We start from the raw sequence: 20,141 nt of genomic DNA, 5'->3' as shown, positions 1-20,141 counted from the left end.
GCATAAGGGTCCCGGTTCGAGTCCCTGGCTCCCCAGCTACAAGGTAGTCACTTCACAAGCCTTGAAGCAGGTCTATTGGTGTCTCTCTTTCTCTCCCTCTCTCTGTTTTCCCCTCCTCTCTCCATTTCTCTCTGCCCTATCCAACAACAACAAAATCAATAACCACAACAATGTTAAACAATAAGGGCAACAAAGGGAAAAATAAATATATTTTTTTAATTTTTTAAAAAATGCAAGAGACAGAGATTGACACCTGCAGACCTGTTTCACCACTTCTGAAGCGTCTCCCCTACAGCTGGGGGAGCCAGGGGCTTGAACCCAGGTCCTTATGCATAGTGGTATGTACACTTAACCAAATGTGCCACCACCCAGCCCCAAGATAACATTTTTTAGTCTCCTAACTATAGCCAGACTGGAAGATTGTGTCAGAATCCAGTTATCTAATAGCTGATCAAAATAAATGACTAAACATTGGACTTGTGAGAAATACGTTGACTCAAGAGTCTATGAATTGTTCACTTTGCAACTGAATCCACTGAAGGAAAAAAAAATAGCATAAGGGACTCCCTTCACCCCTGGTGATTTGGGGGTAGGGGCAGGCACTGGTAAGGGCAAAGTGAAAAGTGTGATCATTACCCCAAGAGAATGTCACCCTAACCTCCTACCTTAAGAAAAGAAAAGACAAGAAATAGAAGAGAAAAGGAGAGAGAGTGAGAGAGAGTTGTGCTCACTTTTTAGATACTGTAAAACAGACTCCCTTCACTAAAGGTCAAGTGTGTAGCATGCTAGTAGTGGCATGTATTACTATCTAAACTCAGCCATTTCCCTTCAACACACACCTCTGGATAAACTACAGAAGCTGCATAGCACCGCTGTAGGGCTCAGCCTCCTCTCATTTTCATTCCCTTCTCCTGACAATGTCCTGAGAGATCCGGGTTCCTAGGCAGCAAAATCCTTTCCCCAGGCTCAAGCCATGGCAACACAATTCAGCGGTGTTCACCAGAGGTGGGGAGAGGAAGTCCTAGGATTAAGTCAGTTTGTGTTCTGCTGACATAATTCAGTAAGAGTGACCTGTGAATCCTGGGAAGGGTACATAGGTAGCTGGGAATGACCCCTGGACCCTAGTCTGCAGTTTCCAATCAAGTGCAGTTTCTATTGGCTGGGTGATATGCCCTCTTGGGTGCTGACAATAAGATTGCCATTACCCAAAGGGGGATTTCACTCATGGATTTGTAAAAAGCTTTTTTTTTTTAGACAATTGGTCTCCACAATCTGAAGCCAAGTTTCATCCAGAATGCCATATCAAGTAAGGCTTGTTAGCAAGTACCCACCCGCCCCCTTTTCATTTCTGCTTTATTATTATCCATTTGGTTGATTCTTCTTTCTCTTTTATGTTTAATCTCTAAACTGCTAATTAACATAAACAGGCCCTGCCAAGGGGGTGGGAGGGCAATCCCAGAGCTTTCTGGGAAATTGCCAGTGCGTATTTATCAGTTGTTAATTTACAATTCGCATATTCAGTGCCTACTGGAAGTTTTGAGAGGGGAAAGGGGACCAGGAAAATTAGTCCATCCTCTCAAGCCTGATACCAAAGTAATAGGCAATTCCACTCTAATAATGAGCCTGACCCACAGCCCCGCCAATGAAGTCTAACAAGTCATAAATGACTGTCATAAAACTGCCTTGAAATTAAAGGGTACAGCGAGTTTGCCACTGGCTGCAGTTTTAAGACCTTTCCGATTCAACAGTTTACAAAACAGGCACCCTTTCGCCCCACCCCCCACCCCCAGTCTCTCTCTCTCTCCCTCTCCCTCTCCCTCTCCCTCTCTCTCTCTCCCTCTCTCTCTCTCTCTCTCTCTCTCTCTCTCACACACACACACACACACACACACCCTGTTTTCATTTATGTTTTTCTGTTACACTTGCCCTAAAAGCAGTAACAAACAGATTTCTGAAGAACAGAGGAGGTGGGGAAATAGGGGGAATTGAATGAAAGTGATTCTGGACAGCAGATAATTCTGTTCTTTCTTTGCTTTCTTCTTATCAGCCGTCCCCCCCACACACACACGTACACACACCTTTCTTGTTATAAAGGGGGCTTGAAAGTCTACATGGGAGCCTTGGGGGCTTGATTTTAAAGCTGTAGGTAATTTTCCAGCCCCAGGACTTCCTGCATTTTAGAAAAAGGCAGTGTTATTTCAAGGGAAAATGAGCTGTTTTGCTTTCCCTCTCTAGGCCCCCATCTCCCCAGTTGAGTATAGTTCTTTCCTTTTCTTTCTTGTGAATTCCAGACAATAACGCCCTTGTACTCAGCTCACACAGAAGGGAGTGTTTAAATATAGCCCCACACCTGAGCTGCTGATTCTGCTTCCCCCTCTTCCAGGGGGAGATTGGCAGCAAACTATAAAGGTAACTAAATTCTCAGCAAAATAGGAAGGTGAACAGAAGCAAGTAATGTAAACTTGAGCTCAGGTACATCCTAGATCTTAATTTGCCATCATTGTGTGAAGGAAAGAGTGGCTTCTGGAAATAATTTTACCTTTATCATTCTTCCATCTTGCCAATCAGATCATCAAAGCCAAAGCTGCAAATAACATTTTTGAAAGAGAAATGGAGACAGAGATTTACTTTCTCTTAGCCCCCCTGCTGAACATATGAAGTATGTTGAATACCAAATGCTGAGGACATGGGTTTAAAGTGAATGAAAGGGCATGTGAACCCATCTGTGTTGTAGTTTGGGGGAATAATTTAACTTTCAGAGACCTCTCTCTTGAGCTCCAGATCTGTAGATGTCAATATTCTGACATGAGAGAAACCCATAAAAGGTGTCCATTATTATCCTTTAACCACCACACACACACCACCATATCAGCAGATGCTGTCTGTGATCCTGAGACAGGCTGACCTCTCCCATTTTTCTTACATGTGGTTATCTCCCATGCTAGTAGCACGGATGTTAATGTCTGTGGCTTGGATAAGATATGAATCCATTCAGGAGAAAATCAACTGTCCTGACTCTCAAATTTGACACTGTATTCATTCTTCTTTGTTTACAGGGATCATATATATACCGTTGATATTGACACGCCACACACAGAAGAAATTTATTGTAGTAAAGTAAGTCGTTTCCCAGCCTCCTTTTCTCAAGTGCAGGACCTTAGACTAGCTCTTGAACGGAAAGGTGTAGATTTTAGTTGCAGTGATTTGAACACCTGGAACACCTTGTGAACTCCTAATTTGGGGGCAGGTGAGTTGCAGTTTAAGACATGTTAAGAAACAGTTTTCTCCTTTATAGTTTACTCAACACTTAAGTGCATATGTACACACTTTGGAGTTTTAGGTAATTCTTAAGTTCCTTTAACAAAACATTGCCAGAATTTGTCCTAGAAAATAGCAGTTTTCATATGTCAAAGTTTGCCCCACAAATGTTTCAGTGTTAGAGATTCATGTTTCACCGTGTTAAGGTGGTTGGTTGTTTGTTGGGTTGGCCTGTTTGTTTTTTGGTCTGCCTGTCGTTATCCAGGCTCCATCAATCTAGGATGACTTTTTCAGAAATAAACACAAGACAGGGAGGGGGAGGAAGAGGGAGAAGCTTCTTTCAATGCACTGGGCGCACATATAGCAAAGTAGCACACTACCCAAGTGAGCTATTTTTCTGGCTCCACAATATTGAGTTTTACTTGACTGTTGTGGTTCAGGAATCTGATTATCCATTTCAAATGGACATCAATTATAGCTTGAGCTTCCCTTACAAGTCCGCATGGAGCGATTTTAGTCAATAAAATCTGTCATAGAAGTAGATGACTTGCTTCAACCCGTGAGTTTACAGGAAGGACTGGAACCTGAATTCAATCTTTGTCCACCTAAAGTGAATGTCTCCTTTATGTTTAAGTAAATGGCTTCCATATTTCAAGGGGTGGGGGGGGAAGCCTGCTTTGTGAAAGTGGGTTTATTGACTGAAGAGAAAAGGTCAAAGGCATGTGTTTTCTCATCAGAAGTGATCATAATTTAGTCAGCTCATTTGGATATTTTATGTGGAATTTCCACACTGTTGTATATTCCTTCTCTCTTTTCTCCATTCATCTTTATCTCAAAGGGAAGAAAGATCATTTTGTAGCTTAATGAATAGATAAGAGTTCAAAATTAAATGACCGCTTCCATCGCTAGTCCTTTGTTGTTCTGGTGAATTAATCATGGAGAAAGGGTGCAGAAAGCTTTCAATAAATATATGTCCAGCCTCTAGTTCTCCCCAAGGGAACTCTTACTTCTCAAATCAAATGCAGCAACCTCTGGGATCTAATTGATTTCTTTCTTGATCCCTGCAGAAACTAACATGGAAATCTAGACAGACTGACGTAGACACGTGCAGAATGAAGGGAAAACATAAGGTAGGCAATTTTCATTTTCCCCTGGAGACTGCCACTTTGGGTTAAGTTTTTGACTGTTATCTCCAGCTGGAGACTATGTAGTGAAATGGATCATGCTAGTCCTTGCTCCCCCATCCAGTAATTGCGTTTTCCATCAACTTATTGAAAGCTTGAATTTGCAAAAGAATACTTTGCTTTTAATGTGATGAAACATTACACAGCTGTGTGGTTGGAACTATTTAGGGGTGCTGAGGATTATAGATGGAGAGCTGGCTATCCTCACTCTTCTGAGCACACAATCCCAGAGCCCACTGCCCTCAGGGAGTCTGGAGAAAAGTTTAGGGCTGTCACAGACAGCTGGGGTCTGAGCCTTAGGTCAGAAAACATAAAGACACTCTCCAGCCAGGAGCCGTCTATACCAATGGAGCCCAGAGTGTCTGGCATTTCAATTAAATATGATGTGAGATTGGCACTTTGTGCTTTGCCTTCCTTTTGTGACATACACATTCTATGTCATTCAAGGCCATATATTTTTTTGTTCACTAGTGGAAAAGCAATTGTTCTTGTCAGCATCCTCTTTTAACTTCAGGAGAGGTCCCAACTTTTTTTTTCTTAATTTTTTTTTATTGTTTAAATATTTATTTTATTTATTTATTCCTTTTTGTTGCCCTTGTTGTTTTATTGTTGTAGTTATTATTGTTGTTGTTGTTGGATAGGACAGAGAGAAATGGAGAGAGGAGGGGAAGACAGAGAGGAGGAGAGAAAGATAGACACCTGCAGACCTGCTTCACTGCCTGTGAAGCGACTCCCCTGCAGGTGGGGAGCCGGGGTTCGAACCGGGATCCTTATACTTGTCCTTGTGCTTTGCGCCACCTGCGCTTAACCTGCTGCGCTACAGCCCGACTCCCAGGTCCCAACTTTTAACAAGGGAGGTGGAGGGAGTGACTGAAATTAAGTTCCCTGGAACCTTACTGTTGGCTGATGAGGGCATCTGGTGATGACTGGGCTTCTGGATTGAGTGGACTGGTTGTAAGAAGGTTTGAATTATTCCACAGGATGAGTGTCACAACTTCATCAAAGTTCTCCTGAAGAAAAATGACGATACGTTGTTTGTCTGTGGAACAAATGCCTTTAACCCTTCCTGCAAAAACTATAAGGTAAGTGCTCTTTGTTCTGTGAGAACCACATAGCCACAAGGAGTTTCTCCATGTACTCTGGTTTCAACTGCAGCAACCTAAGAGGAGTAATTCAATCCCACCTGAGATCTTTCCACTGGCTCCTCTTTATTGCACTGACTCCATCCCCCTGAGTGGTCCTATGCTGGCCTCTAAGCTTTCTGTTTGCGCAGGAGTGATCTCTACCTAACAAAGTAAGTCTTTGTAAGACCCTGTCCTTGATTGTTCAGAACACCAACCTTCTTATCAAGTATACCACACGGATTCTCTCCTTCTTCTCTCCTACCCCATCAACTATCTGAGCATAAAAACACACTAACATTGTGAGTGATTCCTATTTTAAAAGTATAAACCTAGAAAGTGTAGAGTTTCCTCTAGGTCAGATTTTTAAAGAACAAGGAAATGTGGTTCCATTTAACACTCAAATTACTTGACGATGACTTACTTAACCTTGGTCTTGATGCAAAGGGGATGGTGGTGGATTCACTGGCAAAGAATTAGTGCTTCTAGTTAATAACAAATAGGAAGCCTCCATCTTTCGAGAAGCCAGATAGACAGACAAGGTGAAGGAAAGGTCAGTTCATGGGGTTACTGCCATAATACAAAGGAATATGGAAACTCAAGAGAGTATTATCTCAGCTTTAGATGAGGAGTCAGAGAAGGCTTCCAGAAAGAGGTGGATGTCCCTTCTCTTGAAAGAAGCATTCTCAACAGCTGTTCTCACATCTGCAATATGAATGCCCAGAAGAAACCCTAGCTCTGTGATTATCCACAGCCTGCCACAATGACTCCTCTGTTTCAGTGGGGCCAGTAATGAATGAAATCATGCTTCACCTTTATCCTGAAAAAGGAGTCTAAGTTAAGCAAATAGAGGGCAAAGGGCTTTCCAGATAGCAGAAACTGCGTGGGGAAAGGCATGGAAGAAGAAGCAGCCTCTGGAGCTGAAGACCTCTGTTCCATCCTGAAGTGCTGGACAATGAAATGATAAAATGGTCATTTAAAAAGGAGTCCATGGAAGAAGGTGTCTCCAGAGATGAAAGGGAGAGGAAAGGATTGAAGAAATTTTTTTAATCTTTTACTTTTTATTTATTTATTACTAGATAGAGACAATGAAAGGGAGAGGCAATGACTGAAGGATTGAAGAAACTTTTACATTTTTATAATTTTATTATTTTATTTTAATTTATTATTGGATAGAGACAAAGAGAAATCAAGGGGAGGTTGATCAAGAGGGAGAGAGACAGACACCTGCATCTGTACATCACCACTCATGAAGCTTTCCCCCTGCAGGTGGGGATCAGGAGATTGAACTTGGGTCCTTGTGCACTGTAGTGTGTGCACTTAACCACAGTTGCACCACCACCTGGCCCCGGATTGAGGAAACATTTAAGTGTCCAACAACAACATACAGTAGGGTTTTGTAATCCAAAAAAGGAGCCCAGAGCAAGGCAAAAAGGGTTTGGAATGATAGCTAGACTCAGTGTTGGGTGAGTGGGACAGAAAGGCTGCTACCAATTTAGACAGAATAGAGGCAGAGCAGTGGGGTGGGAAGTGAGAGGGAAAGGGGACTCAGTGCGTGCTTGTGAGTAAGCATGGTAGATGAAGTCACCCTGGGGGTGTGAACAAAGATGTCTGACAAGATACATGGGTGTGTTCTGATGTAGCAACTGACCGGGGAAGAAATAAAAGCTTGGGTTTCACCTGCAGAAAATGCAGAGTGAGAAATGTCAGGATGGGCTAAGTCTAAGAGCCAGTGGGCTCTGCAGTTTTGGCTTGACATTTGTACTTTTAAATATTTTATTAGTGATAAGGGGGGGGGGCAGGCGATGGCACACCTGGTTAAGTGCACACACACTATAGTGCACAAGGACCCAGGTTCAAGCCTCTGTTCCCCACCTGCAGGGGGAAAGCTTTATGGGTGGTGAAGCAGAGCTGCAGACTTCTCTTTCCCTATCTCCCCCTCCCTTCTCAATTTCTCTCTGTCTCTACCCAATAATAAATAAAAATATTTGAGAGGAGGGCTTGTGAGCAGATCATCACTCTGGCACATGCTATACCCAGGATCCAATTCAAGACTTTTTATCCACTGTGCCAAATTCTGGGTCTCTGGTATGATCGTTTTACCTGCTTTCAGCATGAATAGCAGTGAGGCAGGTCTATTTCAATCATGCTCATCTTCCATCATTTGCTTAGAAATGGCCACTGGTGAGGCCAGGATCATCATTCAAACTTTTTTCTTTAAGAGAGAGATTTTATTTATTAATGAGAAAGATAGGAGAGAGGAAAAGAAAAAACCAGACATCACTCTGGCACATGTGCTGCTGGGGATTGAACTCAAGACCTCATGCTTGAGAGTCTAGTGCCTTAGCCACTGTGCCACCTCCCAGACTACCTATCATTCAAACTTTTAAATACAGATGGGATCTACTTAGTATCTGGCTCTAATAGATGTGGCCGCTGAACCAATTATTTATTTCAGCCAATAACAGCATCCAATTGAAGTGGTGGTTTTCATTCTATCTCTTAATATTCCACTCCTATTTGTCATTGTTTAGGACTCATTAAGATTAATGCTTGGCACAAATCACAAAGAATTTCCTAGCTGAAAGTCTATCTTTCTAACAAATGGCAGGTTTTCCTGGCACAGTGATAGACAGGCAATAAGCACCCTCGTTCTGCTCCTGGGATACCTTCACCCCTCGCTTGTTGGAACCCCACCTGCTGAGGCAATTGCAGGAGCCTGGACCTCTCAGAAACCAGGCAGGATGTTCTACCACGCAGCCACTGTTTATATGAATAGTGCCATGAATGGCAGTGAGAAGGAACGCTTCCAATGGCTCCAGGGAAAAAAAAAAGCACCAAAAAAAAAAAAGTCTTTTAGATTAGAGCAGAATGACCCTACCTTTCAGATAAAGAATATATGTATATATGTATTTGGCCAAATGGAGAATAGATAGCCTCATGGAGTCTGGCAGTGATACACCTGGTGAAGTGCACACATTACAGTGCAAGGACCCAATTTCAAGCCCCTGGTCCCCCCACCTGCAGAAAGAAAGCTTCATGCCTGGTGAAGCAGGCCTGCAGGTGGCTCTGTCTCTTTCCCTTATTTTATTTTGTCTTATTTTATTTTATTGGTATTATCTTTATTTATTTATTGTATAAAGACAGGCAGAAATGGGGTTGGAAGGGAGTGGTAGAGAGGGAGAGAGACATCTTCAGCTCTGCTTCACACTTGTGAAACTTTCCCCCTGTAGGTGGGGACCAGAGGCTTGAACCCTGGTCCTTGGGCATTGTAACATGTGTGCTCAACCAGGTGCACCACTGCCCACCCCTGTCTCTTTCTCTTTCTATCTCTCCCTCTCTTCTCAATTTCTCTCTGTCTCTACCCAATCATAAATAAATAAATATATTAAAAAGAGAGAGAGAATGGACAGCCTCTTTCTTACTGACTTTTCAGAAAAGAGACAGAAAAGAGAGAGACTGATACGAAAGCCCTACAAAGCTTTGGCATTGAGCAATGCTAGGGATCGAACCTGGGAATTCTTGCATGCAAGCCCCATCCTCTACCAGGATATAACATGCCTTGCTCTTACAACTTTTCTTTTAAGTGCTTTTTTTAATCAGCAGAACAGGACCAAATTTTCAAAGCAAAAATGATGAGCAGGATCTCCCCACAGAAAACAAACAAACAAACAAAAACACCTCAAGTCTCACAGTAGAAGAGACTAGCTTGAAGGAGGAAAGTGACAAATTTTATAAATTTTTATAAGAGATGTAAGATGAATGTGTTAGAAAGATTATAGCCCCAAATAAGATTATTTGGGGGGTGAAATTTTGAGGCTACTCACTACAAATCTAAAAATACACCGGACACCTTTCTCCTCCTATTCTCTAAACCTCTTGAACTTATGCAAAAAGTCAGGCTGAGTCTTAGCAGAATTATCTGTAATCCTGGTGAGTTGATTTCCCAGGGGCCACTGTTATGTCTAATATTTGACAACTACTATAAGGATTACTTCTTACTTCATGGTAAGAGGATTTCATCATGATATTGTTTATGTGTTGTATCTTTCCAAACTCACAAACCAACGCATTACTATTATTATTTTAACCGCTTCCTGCCTATGATTTCCTAGGGCACTTGTGTAGAAGTAGGCACATTTAAAAAATTCATTTTATTAATCTCTCCTGGTATTGATCCCCACTGCCAGGATCACAGAGATCACTGCTTGGGTCAATTGCATTTTTGTTGCATCGCTGCCCTAAACATCACTTTTTGGGAATACTTTCCAGGCCCACAGACCACAATACCTGCCACCATGCAACAGGAAGCTCTTACTGGGATAAAATATCAGGGGGGAAAGGTTTTCATAAATATGTGTTGGAAGAATATATTTGCTCGAAAGGGTGTCAGCCTTGAATGAATACCTTTAGCACAGAAACGTGTATTTTTATGCAACTACTTCATGTGGTTCTCAACTACAGTTCACACACACAGGATGACTGGCGGCTGTAGGGGCCATCTCAAATCAACTACTGCCATAAAATATGTGTCATGGTCCCCAAATCAGTTTGGGGGGGGGGGAAGGTTGGGGCAAAAAAAAAAAAAACATGGCTTACTGGTCAGCACAACTACTTAGTAAGAAGTTCATTCTTCCCTCCTGGGCAGCAACTCTGCCTGGATTTAGTACTAACGACCTTACCATAACTCCTTTCCCAATATGTCTCAGGTTCACATACTTTGGGTTGTCTTATCTGTAGTCAAACCATGCCATACTGCCAGGTGATAAACAAAATGCCCTAGAGCTACAAAGAAGATTAAATCACGGAGGGCTGTAGAAGCATGAAAGGCGTAGACATCTGTTTATGAAGGCTGAGGCTTTGAGAGATTTTTACACACTAGAGGAACCTCATTGACGTAAGAAGGAGACCAATTGGAATCCTAACGCAATAATAAGTCCTCGCCTAATATCATTAGATTCTTGCACACAGCAACATTATACAGTGTTAATGGGTGACCTGTTCAAATAAAATAACCTCTGACTAATAGTTGTGGTTGTTTGGTGGACGTTTCTTCCCTGCTCACATCACACTGTGGGTTCTTTTCTATGAGGGTGTTTAGTTCTGACGTGCTCACACCTCTGCTGTCTCCTATAGTCTTAGAGTGCTCCACTCTGTATGAAGAGGCTAGAAAGAAAACCAAATGGAGGACCCTAGGAAGTGTTTAGAGGCAGGGGGTCAGGTGGTGGCACACTTGGCTAAGTGTACACATTACAATGTGCAGGGACACAGGTTCAAGCCCCAGGTCCCCCACCTGCAGGAGGAAATCTTCCCAAGTGGTGAAACAGGGCTTCAGGTATCTCTCTGTGACTCTCCCTCTCTGTCTCTCCCTCTCCTCTCAATTTATCTGTCTCTGTTCAGTAACAGATTAAAATACACACACACACACATATATGTTTTTAGAAGCAAGATCTGAAAGTGGTGCCTAGTCGCACATTCATAGATCATTAGCTGAAGATGAGTCATGAGTCATCATCCTACTGCAAAGGGCGATGGGAAATGTAGTTCAGTTTTATAGAGACTAAAGGGAAATGGTATTGTTGGTAAACAACTAGCAAAACCAATGCATATAGGGCCAGACAGGTAACTAATAGATGTGAAGCAAGCAGGATACAGATACACTGTGTAGGGGGAAAGGTCTTAGTATTAGAGATGACCTCCTTATTTGAAGAAAATGACTAGTATAGCCATTACTCAGCTCTAACCAGTGGCTGCCAGTCGTGCAAGGAAAAACTTCTTCATCAGTGTTTCCCACTTGTTCTTAAGTAGCAAGAAACTCAGATTCACGTGAAATTTCCCTGTTTCAAAAATCACACTTAGCGGCCAGGCAGTGGTGCACCTAGTTAAGCACGTACATTACTGTGTGCAAGGCCCTGGTTCAAGCCTCTTGTCCCCACCTGCAGGGGAAAAACTTAACGAGTAGTGAAGCAGGGCTGCAGGTACCTCTCTGTCTCCTTCTGTCTCTTTGTCTCCCTTCTTAATTTCTCTTTGTCTCTATCTAATAATTTGTTTGTTTGTTTGCCTCCAGGGTTATTACCAGGGCTCAATGCCTATACTACGAATCTACTGCTCCTGGAGACCATTTTTTTCCCCTTCTGTTGCCCTTGTTTTTTTTATCATTGTTGTGCTTATTGTTGTTGTTGTTGCTGTCCTTGGATAGGACAGAGAGAAATCGAGAGAGGAGGGGAAGACAGAGGGAGAGAAAGATAGACACCTGCTTCACCACCTGTGAAGCAACTCTCCTGCAGGTGGGGAGCCGGGGGCTCGATCCAGAATCCCTATGCCAGTCCTTGTGCTTTGCACCACGTGCATTTAACCTCTGCGCTACAGCCCGACTCCCCCAATAATGTATTTTTTAAAAGTCACATTTAATTTCTTTATTTTTCCCCATTATTTTAAGATATTTTCTTAGAGAGAAAGAGAGACCCTAGTATTACTCTAGCATATATGGTATTGGGGATCAAATTCAGGACCTAATGCTTGCATGTCTAGAACTCTATTGCGCTCCAGTAGCCAAGCAAAACTCACATGCACCATCTCCCTTACAGAAATATGTCAGGTTGAACACTAGTAGGTGGAAGTCAGTAAGTAGGCCCATTGCTCACTTTCTCTGAGTTGTGTTAGTTGCTCAGGTTCTGGGTCCTTCGGTCTCTGTCATATCTACCCTCTCTAGGTCTGGGACACAGTTCTGAAGTGCATAAGGTGACTGAGTCCTGCTCTCACCTGTGTTTTTGCACCTTCACTGATGCTATTCTTTTCTGCCAACTAACCAGAGGAAGAATTCCAGCGTCTTCTACTGGGATTTAACCCACAAAGACAGGCCTCCTTAGGCAAAACACAACTGCAAACTGAGGTCATTCTCTATAGGGTTTATGACTCAACAGATAATTCAGTAGGGAGTTGGGCAGGAAGGGGTGTAAGTTTCCCCCACAATTGCCTCAGAAATTCCTTTTGCAAGGAGAGGATGCTTATTTCTAGATCATCCCAGAAGTTCATAGGAATCTGTTGATTGTAATGGCAAAACCAAATAGAAAAGACTGAATTTCACTACCTATTTATTAATAATAACCTTAGTCAGGTGACTTAATCTCTGTGAATTTTAGTTTCCTCATCTGGTATCAGTAGGCCATCTCAGAGAGTTTTTAAGGATTAGTTGGGGAGCTAGGTGGTGGCCCATCCGGATTTGAGCTCCCGCTGCCCACCTGTTGGGGGGGGGGGAGCTTCACAAGCAGCAAAGCAGGTCTGCAGGTGTCTATCTCTGTCTCTTCCTCTCTATCTCCTCCTCCTCCTCCTCACTCAATTTTTCTCTGTCCTATCTAATAAAAAGGGGGGTGGGGTGGAGAGGCTACCAGGAGCAGTGGATTCCTAGTGGCCAGAAGCAGTGGATTCATGGTGCTAGCACTGAGCTCCAGCGATAACCCTGGAGGCACACACACACAAAAAAAAGGATTATTTGAAGCTTGCAGCTGAGTCACTGAGCACATAATGTACTTGATAAATATTGGTTGAGGGCCAGCAATTCTAGCAGTAGCACAGTGGGTTAAGCACACATAGCATAAATATTAGTTGCTATTATTACTGTTGGTTGTTGTTCCTAATTAAGTTCTTTTGTTTCCTTTAGACGGATACTTTGGAACCTTTAGGGGATGAATTCAGTGGAATGGCCAGGTGCCCTTATGATGCCAAGCACGCCAACGTTGCACTGTTTGCGGGTAAATGACCTGACTTCTCATTGCATTCGTGTTTGTGTGTTCAGTTCATCTCTGTGAATCTGCTCCGGAGAATTCACAGAATCACAGTTGTACTTTTAACTCTGGTGGGACACTGTAATTAAGACTGTCTTTTCCATCTGAAGGTAATATGCAGATTGTATTTTTGCCTCTTCAAGGAAATCTTTGCCACACTTTTGTTTTCTTTCGTGGCTTTTGGGGGAAAAAAAATAGCAGCTTTGCAGTGAGCATATGACATATGGTGAAGTCATGTTTGAGCTTCAGTAATAATAATAATAATAAAGAAATTCCACCTCAGACCACCAATGTGGACTTCTTATTTAAGGAAGGATAGACGTGGGGTTGGTGTAACTTAACTACTCAGTGCCATCATCCAGAACAAGATCCTTTTCATCTCTATACTGTTTTTGATTTCTTTCTATGAGAAGAACTAGCTGCTCTTGTCAGTCAATCTAGCCCCAATGAGGGTGAGATGTCTTCTAGGGAGAAGGAAGGGGACAGAAGGGAGGTTCTGGGATCTCTCTCTGGTCACAAAGGCTGCATCCCCACTTCTCCAACTTGATTGACCTGATAGTGTGAAGTGCCTGGTTTCTGATGGAAAGATCGTAGAGGCCCAGCAAAAGATACTGGCTAGCTTATGATGGTCTCCAGTCCTTTCTTCCACTCAAAAGTATACAATGCAGTGACAACATGCCATCATTTTCAGCTATAGAATGTGTGTGTGTGTGTGTGTGTGTGTGTGTGTGTGTGTGTGTGTGGTGTACATTAGTTAGGAATTTATTTAGGAATTCACTGCCAGCTGTGTATGTGGAGGTGTAAGGAGAAGTGTTGGTTATAATAGTGCTTGCTACAGCATGTAATAAAGCAGTTAGCTATAATTTCCATCACAACAACTAGAAGCTGCCTCATCCTCCTTAGGTGAAGAGCCTTGGGATTTTGATTATGAGGATAAATTAGCTCCTGGAACCTCATTCTCAGTGTTCATGCATCTGTGGACCTGCACCTGCAGCCACAGATTCTAACAGTCACCATTGCCAAATTAAGAAGAAAAGGTTCTGGGGGTCAGGCGGTAGTGCACTGGGCTAAATGCAGATAGTGTGAAGCCCAAGGACCGATGCAAGGATCTGGTTTGAGCCCCAGGGTCCCCACGTGTAAGGGGATAGTTTCACAAGCAGTGAAGCAGGTCTGCAGGTATCTGTTTCTCTCTCCTCCTCTCAATTTCTCTCTGTCCTGTCCAACAACAACAATGGAAAAAGAGCCTCCAGGAGCCATGGATTAGTAGTGCAGGCACCAATCCCCAGCAATAACTCTGGAGGCAAAAGAAGAAGAGGAGGAGGAGGAGGAGGAGGAGGAGGAGGAGGAGGAGGAAGAGGAAGAAGTAGAAGAAGAAGAAGAAGAAGAAGAAGAAGAAGAAGAAGAAGAAGAAGAAGAAGAAGAAGAAGAAGAAGAAGTAGAAGTAGAAGAAGAAGAAGATGATGATGAAGAGGAAGAAGAAGAAGGAGAAGAAGAGGAGGAGGAAGAAGGAGAATTAGAAGAAGGAGGAGAAGAGGAAGAGGAAGAGGAAGAAGAAGAAGAAGAAGAAGAAGAAGAAGAAGAAGAAGAAGAAGAAGAAGAAGAAGAAGAAGAAGAAGAGTTTCCTTGGGTTTTCCCCTGAAATGAGAACACAGTGAAAACATATTTGCACAAAACAGGAAATCTTAGAAACCTACTTGTCAGCCTAGGCAGCCACCAAGACCAATAGAAAAAGTGCTTGAGTAGATTCTCAAGTGCCTAACTTCTACTCTAGCATTTTCCTTACATTTGAAACTGCCTTGATTGGTTCCATGGGCTGCAGTGGGTGGGGAACTTTGAATTTAACTATAAACTTAAAAGAAGACATGTTGTCACCTGGGGAGAATGGTAGAAAATTTCCTAAGAACACAAACCTTGCAGGAGCACATGGGATAGCACCTGCCCTTCCTGCCAGTTGCTACATTTGAGTAGCTTTCCATTGGAATCTTTAAAAATCTCATCAAAGTTCAGCCCCCAATAATAGGAGACTCTTGTTGCTCCTGAATGCCTGTCATATTAGCGAGGTGTATCAAAACAGTGCTCTGTTTCAGAAGTAGAAGATATCCAGTGTTGAATATAAAACAAAGAGTACTTCAAGGTAATTAGGAAGTCCTCTCTCTCCATCTCTCTCTGTCTCTCTCTTTCTCTCCACATCTCTCTGTCTCTCCACCTCTCTCTCTCTCTCCACCTTCTCTCTCTGTCAGACACCAAGTTCCTTGCTCCCAGGATTACCTATCTCTTTGGCCTGGGGTTACAGTTCCTTAAGAAAAGTGAAGGGAGTCGGGCTGTAGCGCAGCGGGTTAAGCGCAGGTGGCACAAAGCACAAGGACTGGCATAAGGATCCCGGTTCGAACCCCGGCTCCCCACCTGCAGGGGAGTCGCTTCACAGGCGGTGAAGCAGATCTGCAGGTGTCTATCTTTCTCTCCTCCTCTCTGTCTTCCCCTCCTCTCTCCATTTTTCTCTGTCCTATCCAACAATGACAACAACAATAATAACTACAACAATAAAACAACAAGGGCAACAAAAGGGAATAAATAAATAAAATAAATATTAAAAAAAGTGAAGTTTTTGTACATAAGTGTTTATCAATGGAAAGATTTATGGTTTTCAATTAAAATCTAGCCCCAAACAGTCAGTGTTTATTCACAGATGACTATTAAGCCATCTCAATAGTTAGTCAAGACTGTTATTACTTGAACCTAAGTAAACTCCAGAGTCTTAGTTATTTTAAAACAAAGTATTTATTTAGGTATGTTACCATAAGCTTAAAAATTAAAGAAAGAGGGAGTCGGGCTGTAGCGCAGCGGGTTAAGTGCAGGTGGCGCAAAGCACAAGGACCGGCATAAGGATCCTGGTTCGAACCCGGCTCCCCACCTGCAGGGGAGTCGTTTCACAGGCGGTGAAGCAGGTCTGCAGGTGTCTATCTTTCTCTCCTCCTCTCTGTCTTCCCCTCCTCTCTCCATTTCTCTCTGTCCTATCCAACAACAACGACAACAAAAATAGTAACTACAACAATAAAACAACAAGGGCAACAAAAGGGAATAAATAAATAAAAAAACAGTAAGGGCAACAAAAGGGAATAATAAAAATAAATAAATAAGTAAATAAAAGAAAGAAAAACAATATTCTTTTCTCATAATGAGAACTTACCCATAAGTTATTTTTGATATACAGTGAATGAAATTATTTACCCATTAAAAATGAACTAAGAAAGTGATTTTTTTTTGTCATTTTTGGACATTCTATTTGGATATTTGTCTGCAGTTTGTTTGAAAATCTGGGAGAATAACCAAAGTTTCTAAAATGAGTCTTCTGTCCACCTCCCCCACCTTGGCTGTGCCTTCAAACATATGTCCTCTCAAGCATGAATTCTTAAAGCACACCCAGTCTGAATTCAACCTTGCCCCTCCTTTTTCTCTGCTTTGGCATCTTGTGTATCATTGTTTTCAGTTTATGACTTTGAAACTACTGCAGCAATTAAATATCTCTCCTTTAAGCTAGATTACCAGGAATCAGTCGCTCTCATGTCTGAGGGACTCTTGGCACATAATCAGCAAATTCATCAGCTCTTTATTGCTTATGAATCCCCCTTCCCATCATTCCTTTCACCTGCTCTGGCTGAGAACCCTTACTTCTGCTCATATTTGATACAATCAGTTTCTATCCTTTCCTGGGCTCCCACCTAATCCAGTTGACCATGGTGTGGTGGAAAGAGCAGTATCCAAGGGGCTTTGGCCTTGAGGTTTCAGTTAAGGTCCATCTAATCAAGTGGAGCAAACAACATTTTTCATTTACCGTGTTTCCTGAGTTGCTGCTGCTGCCGCTGCTTAGAAATTGCCGTGCAATTTCAAAATGAAAAATGTTTCATCTCTCATGATCCCAATTTAAAAATGGCTAGCCATCTGGGCCAAGTATTTTCCCAGTCATTTTTGGATTTTTCCCAGTTGTCCAATCTCATTTGTCTGATGCAGGAAAGCAATCTGTGAGATGTCTCTATTACTGACACACACACACACACACACACACACACACACACTCTCTCTCTCTCTCACTCACACTCCATACGCCCACTGTCTTGCACAAACACACACACACTGTCTTGCTCCCACCTTACTCATCTTTTTTCTTTTCCTTACCAGATGGAAAACTCTACTCAGCCACAGTGACTGACTTCCTTGCTATTGATGCAGTCATTTACCGGAGTCTTGGAGACAGCCCAACCCTACGGACTGTGAAGCATGATTCAAAATGGTTGAAAGGTATACAGACAATTAAAAGAGTGGAACTGAATTGGGTGGGGTGTGTGTGTCAGAGGTGGTGGTGGTGTTGCTTACAGAACTTGAGGAAGATGTAGACAGACTAGAATGTTTCTTGTTAGTAATGGCTTCTCACAGAAAGAAAAACAAAAAGTGGAAATTGCAAATCTTGTGCAGAGGAGACAGCATAATAGCTATGCAAGTGACTTTCATGCCTGAGGTTCTGAAGTCCCAAGTTCAATCCCCAGCTCCATCATAAGTCAGAGTTGAGCACAGCTCTGGTCTCTCTCTCTATCTTTATCTTTCTCTCATTAAAATAAAAAAAGTAAAAAATATTTTAAGAAAAAAAGAAAAAGAAATTTTATCTCTTGCCGGGATAGTGTCGCCAGAGAGAGAAGAGACCAGGAACTCATGGCAGAGCGGGAACACAAATCTTTATTCATGTGGATGCTCCAGAGTCGGGTGTGAGCACAGCGGCTTTAGGCCATGTGGAGCTAGCAAAATGGCCACCTCCTGCTACCATGCCAACCCTTCTCCAGGTCAGGATGTGGAAGAAAGAGAGAGAGAGTGGAAACAGAAGTGACTTTTATAGGAGAATTCCAGAAGTGGCAAGTCGGGATGGAATTGGCTAGGAAAGGGGGTGGAGAAAACAAGGCACTCTGGGAAGGTAGACAGCTTCCGTAGCAAAGGTTGCTAGGGTTTTAGCTGGCGGAACAAGTCATATCCTGAGGGGGTAATATGGTGTTGGAGAAGTCATTTTTAAAATAAGGCAGAAGGTTGATATGTAAATAATAATACTCGCATGGAAATATGGTGGTTTGTTGGTCCTGCCTAACTCAACCACATCTGTACAATATCCTAACAATCTCTTGCCTTAATTGATTTATTTCCCTCCCTTTTTGCTTCCTGTGATTTTTTTTTGGAGGGGGGAATATTAGCAAAGTATTGTTTCTATTGCAATAGAAAACACTACCATCAATTCTCCCTCCCTCAAACTCTCATCTTAGAGTACCCTATGGGGGGGAAAAACTGAGCATCTGATTCATGGATATGCAAAACTCGTTTATTCCTCACTGTTGTTTGCAACTGCTTCTGAAAGACAGGATTTATAGGTGCCAATGCTTTCTGTAATCACCCAACTGGCTTGTGTGACATCATCATGAATGGTTAGAGTCAACCAAATGTCTAATGGCCCTACACTTTTAATTAATAGCAGAACCTGGGTTGCAACTGATTAAAGTGCTTTTGTCTCAGATGACATGCCCCCCAATTCAAGTGCCTGTTTGTTCACAGAACCATACTTTGTCCAAGCAGTGGATTATGGAGACTATATCTACTTCTTCTTCAGGGAGATAGCCGTGGAGTACAACAGCATGGGGAAGGTAAGTGGAAAGATGTCTCGCTTTGGGTCAATCCTGTGAGGAAGGATCTTGAAAGAAATAACATAAAGCTGCCAGTGAAGTAGCCTCTTAAACTAGGGGGTTGGGTTGTAGCACAGCTGGTTAATTGCACATGGTGCAAAGCTCAAGGACCAACACAAGGATCCCTGTTCCAGACCCCAGTTCCCCACTTGCAGGGCAGGGGGGGGCGCTTCACAAGCGGTGAAACAGGTCTGCAGGCTTCTATCTTTCCCCCTCTCTGTCTTCCCCTCCTCTCTTGATTTCTCTCTGTCCTGTCCAATAACAACAACAGCAATGGCAACAAAATGAAAAAAATGGCCTCCTCCAGGAGCACTGGATTCATAGTGCAGGCACTCAGTCCCAGCAATAATCCTGGAGGCAAAAAAAGAAAAGAAAAGAAAAGAGAAGAGAAGGGAAGGGAAGGGAAGAAAGAAAAGAAAAGAAAAGAAAAGAAAAGAAAAGAAAAGAAAAGAAAACCTTCTAAACTATCTCTACTGAAAAAGCACTGGTGTTTGGTTGATTTTATACTGTTTTGAGTCTCTCAAGATGTAGTAGATTCTCAACAGTTTTTCCTTTTGACATGAGCTACCCACCTGTACCCCGTCCCCACACCCTCCTTAGACACTAGATACCCTCAATGTTGAAGTGACCGTTTAGATTAGGTCTATGCCAGTGATTTTTTTCTGGAGAGTAGAGCAAGATGACTACATTTCACAGCACAGATTCAGTGCCAAGGTGGCTGGAACAGTTAGGAGGAATTTAGAGCATGAGATTCTGGGTCCAGAAGCAGCTAGGGAGGACGGCAGAGATGGTGCATACAAAGTGTGCTTTTGTTAGGAGGGGAATAAAAAGCTGAGCAGTCTGTATGGAAATGAGTTTATGTGGCTGAAAGCTGATCCCTGAAAGGATTTATGGCTCTCTATTAAATGCCACAGCCTTATCTTTTAAAACATGCTGTTGCAAGGCTGAGTTTTCCCTTTTGCTCCCACTTTTCTCCTGATTTGAGAAACACAAGATTGATGTAAGCACCTTGTTGTCCTGCTCCTGTTTTCAAAGGAAGTGTACGTGTGTGTGTGTGTGTGTGTGTGTGTGTGTGTGTGT

At 42.6% G+C, this 20,141-nt stretch overlaps 2 protein-coding genes across 6 annotated transcripts in view; one reads left to right on the top strand and one right to left on the bottom strand.

The window, feature by feature from the left end:
• Positions 1-20,141, bottom strand: part of COMMD10 (COMM domain containing 10) — a 924,871-nt gene that overhangs the window by 415,932 nt on the left and 488,798 nt on the right. The window lies entirely within an intron of this gene.
• Positions 1-20,141, top strand: part of SEMA6A (semaphorin 6A) — a 162,609-nt gene that overhangs the window by 93,167 nt on the left and 49,301 nt on the right. For all 4 annotated transcript variants that reach the window (XM_060177370.1, XM_016187625.2, XM_007521971.3 and 1 more), the window contains exons 4-9: positions 3,057-3,117; positions 4,326-4,388; positions 5,423-5,524; positions 13,224-13,314; positions 17,524-17,643; positions 18,934-19,022. In XM_060177370.1, coding sequence (XP_060033353.1) covers positions 3,057-3,117; positions 4,326-4,388; positions 5,423-5,524; positions 13,224-13,314; positions 17,524-17,643; positions 18,934-19,022 — 526 coding nt within the window. The remainder of the gene's footprint in view (positions 1-3,056; positions 3,118-4,325; positions 4,389-5,422; positions 5,525-13,223; positions 13,315-17,523; positions 17,644-18,933; positions 19,023-20,141) is intronic.

The sequence above is a fragment of the Erinaceus europaeus genome, chromosome 2 (genome assembly GCF_950295315.1).
Source record: "Erinaceus europaeus chromosome 2, mEriEur2.1, whole genome shotgun sequence".
NCBI lineage: Eukaryota > Metazoa > Chordata > Mammalia > Eulipotyphla > Erinaceidae > Erinaceus > Erinaceus europaeus.
The sequence above is the reverse complement of the archived record's forward strand: the minus strand, read 5'-3'. Positions and strand labels throughout refer to the sequence as shown.